Below are 8503 nucleotides of genomic sequence, written 5' to 3'. Positions count from 1 at the left end.
TGTTTTAAGTGTTCACAGTTTAGCAGCTAAACTTTAGCTGTGGGCACGATTCGCTTGCATAAGTCGTGGCCTAATGGTTAGAGAGTCAGACTCGTAACCCAACACTTTTTTTTAAGTGTTTTTGTATTTTATGTCATTATTATAAGAACGGATTGGAGCTATATATTATTGTTTTATGTAGAGGTGCTTTGTCAATGGTAGCTCTGGCTAACTTGCTCAAGTCAAGGACTCCTCTCTGTGCCAATCACAGCAGGCTTGGCCAGCTGACCAATCAGAGCAGAGTAGGCTTATGGAAGGGAGGGGTTTGCTCCGAACTTGCTTGGAACGAATCGTTTCGAAATCATTGGCAAATGACTCTAATATTTAATGTATATTCTGAGAAAATTACAATGTTTTCTGACCTTAGATGCATTTAAACCTGTTGTAGAGGACTCCAACACAATATTAGGACACTTTAAAATACCATATGACCTGCTCTTTAAGAACCCATATTGCTAGACAACCAATAAAAACCAACCCCCTTGCGCCTTACCAACTTGCTGTCTGAAGCAAACTTTTCATACCCTGAAAGTGCTCTTCTAGGTTGTGATGGCTGCTAGTGTGAATTATACTCATATCTGATGCAAGTATCTGACAGCATTTAATCTGAATTCCAATGACAGTGTTTGATATGCATGTTCAATCATTAAAAGATGCTAGAACTCTACGCAAAAGAGAGAAAGTGGATCTGTCTCCCAGTCTCACTCATGATTTTGGCTTGAAACGCTGTATACAACAGCTGCTGTCTTTGAAATGGTTCTCTCTATCAAACTTTTACATGTGCACTTTCTCCCTCTCATACACACAGATGTTCGCCCTGACATTATATCCAGCACTCTCAACACCTGCTCAACCATAATCACTACCATGCTACCACAACTCAAAAATCTCTCACAGCTCAGATGACCACCGGCTGTCCATCGGTTTTTTTTTTCTTGCAAGGCCACCTTCTGACCATAGGTGACATTTGCCATATGAATACTCAGACCTGTACTTGACTATCCACTACACGTAATATTCACACAAAAATACAGTGGAGAAAACACATTGGAAGAATGTGTTTCCATGTGTTCTATGGAACAATCAACAAACAACAATATGCTAAAGGCTTGCTGCTGCTAAGACATACATAGACATGCTGCAACATATATTGCTGTTGCGGCTGCACAAATAGTCATACATAAATCCCCTGTAAGCAGATCAAGTGCTTGCAAGGGTTGCTACAGTCTTAAAAAAAAAAAAAAAAAAGCTGCAAAAGCTTTTCAATGTGAATGTATATGAGGCCACAGCCTACAACCACGAGACCAAAATAAAATTGTCTAAAAATTAGTTTAAAGGTTTAAAATGTAACATTTTATTTAAAGCATTCATTTTAAACATGAAATGTAATCTTTGCTGTACTAGATATTTTGCTAAAACTTGATATTTTAAAGCTGAGATTTTTCCACAAATATCAAATGAATGATACACCTTATGCTTGTATCACACTGTGAGTCAGCACAAAAGAGTTCACAGCAAAAGTTTTCCATACAGTCTTTCTGACTGTGTAAAACATACAAATTCTTAAAACAAGATAAATGTACTTGAGAAGTAACACTCCATAAGATATTAAGACTTGTTTTTATAAGTATTTTTATTTGTTGTTTAATGTGTTTATACTTAATACAACAAATCTGCCTTTATGTAAAGCAAAATACACTTTAAAATTCTTTCAAAAGAATCACGTTTATCTTGCTTCAATTATGGATTTTTAGATATTTTAATGAGAAAATTAGACAAATGTGCGAGTTTTTGCAGTACATTTATGAACATCAGATCAAGTTAGAGTTAAATTATTCAGACATTAACAAAATGTTGAGCCTTAACTATCATCTCTGATTAATTAAACAGTGTTTAGCGTACGTTGTAAAGTTTTCCATGCTGTGTGCAATTTTTCCGAAATCTAATAATTCCTCTGAAGAATGATGATAATATGAAGCACACAACATAACTACTGAAATAATGTGAGAAATACGGTACATCAAAGTAAAGTTTGTGCCAGGGTGACACAAGGCGCATTTTGTAGACATGTACTGAAATTCAAACTTTGTACTAAAATGTACATTTAGTCACTGCAATAATGACAACATTGACAGGCAAAAAAATTATATTCAGAGGTAAATTCATTCAAGTACAAATTTATGAACATAGAACAAAGAGAGTAATGAATTCAGTGTTTTGAAGCCTCTCCTCCATCCATATCAGTTAAAAAGTGGCTCCCATCCCATCTCCCATGGCTCCAATCAAACACCAGACAAGAAGCACCTGAGACATCTTACAGGTATCATATCGCACAATGGACACATTCTAGTCATTATTGTACACAGGAAAAAATGCACTTTAAGAATGAAAACTGAATTGAGATTGAAGTTAGGCGTTTGAAAAAACACTTACAGATTTAAATATAAAAGACACGGGGCTGCTCATTGAGTGTGCGACCCTCTTTATGCTTTGTTTTGCTAATGTTAGAGGCTCCTGGTTGAAGGATATAATTTATTAAACAAACTGACTATTGAGTTATGTTTTACCTCCTATGGTTGATTTTCACCCGCATTTGCCAGGTTGGCAGGTTTTCATTTCAAACCCCGATTGTACACTCTAAAAAATGCTGGGTTAAATACAACCCAGTGCTGGGTGAAACATGGACAAACCCAGCAATTGTGTTGTTTTGACCCAATTGTTTTAATTGATAAATAATATTTTATCTTTTATTGGACATTTGCTTGTTCATTTAAATTGTAACTTTATCTCACTTAATACAACAAACAATAACTTGCTTTACATTATTCCTAAAATATGTTGACCAGTGTACACACACACTTTCCTTTATACTGCACTCTAAAAAATGCTGGGTTAAATACAACCCAGTGCTGGGTGAAATATGGACAAACCCAGCAATTGTGTTGTTTTGACCCAATTGTTTTAATTGATAAATAATATTTTATCTTTTATTGGACATTTGCTTGTTCATTTAAATTGTAACTTTATCTCACTTAATACAACAAACAATAACTTGCTTTACATTATTCCTAAAATATGTTGACCAGTGTACACACACACTTTCCTTTATACTGCACTCTAAAAAATGCTGGGTTAAATACAACCCAGTGCTGGGTAAAATAGGGACAAACCCAGCAATTGGGTTGTTTTGACCCAGCGGTTGGGTTAAATGTTTACCCCAACCTTCTGGGTAGTAACCCAACCGCTGGGTCAAAACAACCCAACTGCTGGGTTTGTCCCTATTTTACCCAGCACTGGGTTGTATTTAACCCAGCATTTTTTAGAGTGTGTATGCCAAAACCGGAGTTATTTGCTATCCAGGCTTAGCTCAGAGCATCTGCATACAACTTTCAGAGAATAGCTTCCTGTATGCCAGGAAACACAAGAGTATATCATGAGAAACAAGGAGCAGTGTAAACGAAAGCAAAACAGGGTCATCTTTCATACAGTAGCAGGGCTTCAGACTGCAACCTTTTGTTGCGGCTAAATTTTGTTAGCGGTCACACTGGAGCCTCTATAAAGTTGGTCAACTGTATGATTAGACTATGCGCTTTCATTTATTTTGCATATGAAAAAAAAATTAAATGTTAAACACTCCAAAAAGGAAATGAAACAGCACTATCCATTTGAGTTGTTCAGTACAGAGTATTTACTAGCTCATAGCAGGTGCATTTATTCTCAGAGCGATCTTAACTACATGGCATAATTTATAAACAGTGCTGTGGGATCCAGTGAGAAGAGCTTTAATTCAGCACAGAAAATCTAACAAATTTTGACAAATTTTGTCTCGGTGATTGAAACTAATTGCAAACCAGATGAAACAGCCTCAACATTCTCAACAGCAATGAACACAAGAAAACAGGAGAAATCATTGTGTCATGTACACGCAAGTTTTCAATCACTATCCTTGAAAATATTTACCATGGATTTACTGTAGTAAACTGTATTTATCATGGCATTTTGGCAGGAATGTGGTATAACTATAATGTTAATAATATAGTGATGTATATTGTACTAAATATATTAGGGGATTAAGGGAGTATAATTCATTTTTATGATTAAATGGCCGTTTATTTTTCCATAACATTTGTTTTTCATAACAAATACCAGTTTTATAGAGACCAAATAGTTAGAAAACTTAGTTACATTTCACCATGGTAGTGAGGAGCCACGGTTTTACCTAGTTATCATGGTCTACAACCTGTTAAAAGTATGAATACTGTGGAAGAATTATAATTAAAAATTAAAAATAAAATGGCAAACCCAAGGTGCCAAAAGTGCATTTAAATAAGACAACATATGTAATATTATTGGCAACTTTAATTTGTGTCCTTTAGTATTAGTCTCCCCATCCCCACGAGTGCAAATAAAGTGCTGACGCCACCAACTATAAAACTTGTTGGCACCACTCTCACATGTAAGTCTGGAGCCCTGCAGTAAACAAAGCCATACATACAGGTAGCTTCATATAAAGACTTGAGAAGAGATGCTTTTGTGCAAATCACAAAATAAACATCTACCTGGACATTAAGATTGACAATATGTGAATACAGCTATTTACAGCCTAAAAAAACACAGTGTTCCTCAACATCCTCAAAATACACACAAAAACTACCACACACACACACACACACCAGGAGACCAACAAAAGCTTGAGTTGGCCACTGTGAAGAATGTTTTTAAACAGAGCTTACAACCACTAGACTGTCTGCAAAATGTTTATTTCTTTAATGCAATAGGCTCCATACTTTATCTACCCCCTGCCTGTTATGGCCGCCCCACTCGCTAGAAAGAACAGCAGCCTGCCATAAAACTTCAGTTTCAACACTTGGCTCACTCACTCATCAGTGCATCAGATGAACTTTTGCATGCTGGCCCAGAAACAGCTCCAGCCAAAGCTGCCTAATAAACTGTACTAACTGAGACCCCAGAAGACTCTGAAAGACCCTCTAGCGGTTGATTGAAAAGAAAAAAAAGTAAGCTGAGGTTATAATGATTTTCTAAACATGTAAAATTGTTTGTAACTGCCTGGACTATGAAACAAGAGTCTAAAGATTATAATGGAAAGCAGTCTGGCCCATAACATTCTTACCTTGTTTTGTGTGATTCCACTAACCGGTTTCATGTTCTGCCCAGCCAGCACCATGGACTTACATTCCACACAGGAGCCAATTGTTAACTGCTTGCCATTGTCAGTTACCAGGGTCTGGCTGACCCTTGGAGCATAGAGGAAAACAGGCAAGCGGTCAACGCACACTGCCTTCAGTCCAAGAGGTCTCTTCTTCTCTTTCCTGCAGAAGAAGCAGATGAAAGTGTTGCAGTTATACTGACGTGCCCAGGGGCTGCTGGACGGGCCTGATTCTGAGCCCTGACTCTCATGTTGGGTCCACTGGCCCAGCAGGTCATGATAGCACAGTGCACAGGCAGACACAAGGCCTGTGGCATCAGCAGGGCGGGCACGGGGAGCGGGAGGGTGGACAGTTAGAAAGGGAAAAAAGGGTTCTCTTTCCCCACAACGCCCTGGAGGGTTAACATGAAGATGATACTCGGTTCCTCCAGACAGCTCCTCGCCACACAAGTAACAGATGGAGGTGTGGCTTGCGGTTGTTGTGGCATTCTGAGAAGGGGTCGACAGGGGTCCTCTGGGGGGGGATACCAAGACTCCTCCCCTTCCCATGGCCAGGTGGTATCTCTCAAGGAATGTGGTGACGGAAGTAATGAGCTCCTCGCTTAGACAGAGGCAGTACTCTGCCCAGATCCCTTCCAAGATGCTGTGACACGCGACACAGCAGTGTACCCTTCCATTCCGCATTCTCTGAGCATTTGGAGGGCATGGTAGCAAATTTATGAATGGAAAATACATTGCACTGCGGGCTTTACTTGCACCAACATGGGTGTATGCCATCCTGACCTCTCGACCGCAGTGCTCTCCACATAGGTAGCAGGCCTCCCTGCGATTCTGTGGCATGGAGGGGAGCGGATGGATTTTTGGGAGTCCATCCCCACATTCATTCATGGTAGGTGGAGAAAGAGGGGTTGCAGCACCTGTGTTGAGGGGCACCACATAGAGTCGCTGGAGAACAGGAACATCTGCAAGCTCGAACCCTTGCCACTGCTGCATGAGGGAGGAGTGGCAAGTAGTACACACCAGAGTGTATCCACCCAGGCTAAGGGGCACTGCACCAGGTGGAGGGGTATGGAGCCACAGAAAAGGGAAGAATGGTTCACTGGACGCTCTCTCCTGCTTTTGTACAAACACCCTGAAGCGGCCTCCTTCTGGAAGCCTGCTTCCACAAATATAACAGGCACATTCACTGGAGCGACATTTGGCTGCTTGGCTCCTCTCTACATCTAAGTGAGATGATGCTGCGTGCTCTCTCTCGTCATCGCTGGTGATGTTGATATCGCAGCTGTCAGGCGCCTCCGAATCACCGGTGGACGCATGTATCCACTGCTTATCGCACGTAATGATGCCGTTATCCTGCAGCGGTGTGCGCATTGATAGACTGTCATACTGCTGGAGAGCCATGGACACGGATGAATGCGATGTGTGATTGATAATTTTAGTCGGACGCCGATCTGATTTCGGTACGTCCTGACCTGTGTAAACTCTGGTCGGATATCGCACTGACTCAGGACTGCTCTTAACACTCACGGTGTTCTTTCTACTGCTTTCTCTTGATGCTTTATTAGCATTATTGCTATTCATTACACACGCTGACAGGTCCAAGTCCTGCTCGGACAGGTCATTATCAGAGAATGAGGAAATGTCCGACTCATTGGCGTCGTAATTGCTAACGCTCATTCTTCTCTCCAGATCGTATGTAAAGTTCCGTAAGTCGCACTGGTATGGTCTCTTGAGCCAGTACATGCGCTTCTCGATCGGCGTCCTGTTGCGCTCGAATGAGTTCCACTGTTCGCGCAGGAAGCAGTGGCACACAGCGCACACCAGAGCGTCCCCATCCGGACTGATCTCCGGAGCGCCAGGAGCCGGGTCCTGGCCTTGCAGGAAAGGGAAAAACGGGCCATCTTTTTCTCGTTGGTATTTTACCTGTAGGCTCAGCTCTTTCCCCGGGGTCACCCCGCTCCCACAGACGAAGCAGTGGATGAAGAAGATCCCGTTGCGCTCGGGTCTGCACACGCTGCCGGACAGAGGGCTCTCCTCCCCGGGTAAAGCCGAAGCCATTCGCTGCTGCGCCTTGGAGATCGGCGTGAGCTCCGGATCGTTCATAGTTCCATGCGTAATAGCTTCAGGATCACAAGCAGCGTGATTTCAAACCCAGTAACATTCTTTGTGCGTTTTCTCGCATATGTAGCGACATCGATTCCGCGGAAAAAACTCACTTCACTCCACAAACTTACTCGCTCCGGGGATTTTAGATTTGTGTGTCCATGTAACAATCTAGAAAAGTACACTGAGCAACCGTTTGGAGTCACATCCTCATAGGCGGCGGGGTAGTCCGTGTGCTGTTAGAGAGCAGAAAGTCATATTGAAGTTGCTTGGCGAAGTTTCCTCAAACTGTGGCTGTGAGACCACTGAACACAGCGCCATCTCTATCTCTCTCTCTCACACGCTCAGTCACACTCACATACACGTATCTTTCACTATATTAGTTAGGACATCTCATAGACTTACATTTTTTTTATATATCAGGTTAAGGATATTTTCTATTACTAACCCAACCCCTATCCCTAAACATAACCCTCACAGAAACATGCGCAAAACACTAGATTTAAATAGCGAGGACCTCTTAAGGTCAGGCTCACCAGTCGGTGTTCAACAGGTTTCATTTTTAGTGAGGACATTTTTGGACCTAACAAGTATAGTCAAACATGCACACACACAACACACACCTACACACATAGAGATGTTTGCTTGCCAAAGTCTTTAGACTTCCACTGTTTTTTTATATCAGGTAAATGATATTTCCTCTCACCCTTACTCCCAAACACCACAGAAACATGTGCAGAAGCTCTAGATATAAATATAAACATGATTTGGTCAATTTATAGGCCATTATTATATAATAAATCTAAAAACATGTAATTCCTATTCAACTGAATGATTGAAGACGCTGTATGGGAACAGTTGTAACTGTTTTTTTTGTTGTTGTTTTTTTTTGCTAAATAAGATATTAGGCCTTCCTTTAAGTGAAAGACTGATATATTTTATTGTCTGATTTTTTTTTTTTGCATTTTTTTTTCAATTTAATTGTATTATTATTTGAATTGTTTTAAATTATTTTCTAGTTCTTTTTATTTAATTTTATTAATTATTTTCAGTGCAATAGTCCAACTGAATTACTTGAAAGTGCCTATATCCAGATTGCCCAATCCTTCTCCTGGAGATTTACCTATACCTAGAAAAGTCAGTCCCAATCCTGATCAAACAAACCTTCCTATAATGCTCCACAAGATCTTATTT

The 8503-nt window shown here is 40.6% G+C and overlaps 1 protein-coding gene across 1 annotated transcript in view; it reads right to left on the bottom strand.

The window, feature by feature from the left end:
- Positions 1–7309, bottom strand: part of LOC107661366 (genetic suppressor element 1-like) — a 229493-nt gene extending 222184 nt beyond the window's left edge. The window contains exon 1 of the mRNA XM_016450893.1: positions 5171–7309. Coding sequence (XP_016306379.1) covers positions 5171–7309 — 2139 coding nt within the window. The remainder of the gene's footprint in view (positions 1–5170) is intronic.
- Positions 7310–8503: the final 1194 nt, after the last annotated feature.

The sequence above is a fragment of the Sinocyclocheilus anshuiensis genome, unplaced genomic scaffold (genome assembly GCF_001515605.1).
Source record: "Sinocyclocheilus anshuiensis isolate Anshui unplaced genomic scaffold, SAMN03320099.WGS_v1.1 scaffold727, whole genome shotgun sequence".
Lineage (NCBI taxonomy): Eukaryota > Metazoa > Chordata > Actinopteri > Cypriniformes > Cyprinidae > Sinocyclocheilus > Sinocyclocheilus anshuiensis.
Note: the sequence above shows the minus strand (reverse complement) of the source record. Positions and strands in the feature narration are given on the sequence as shown.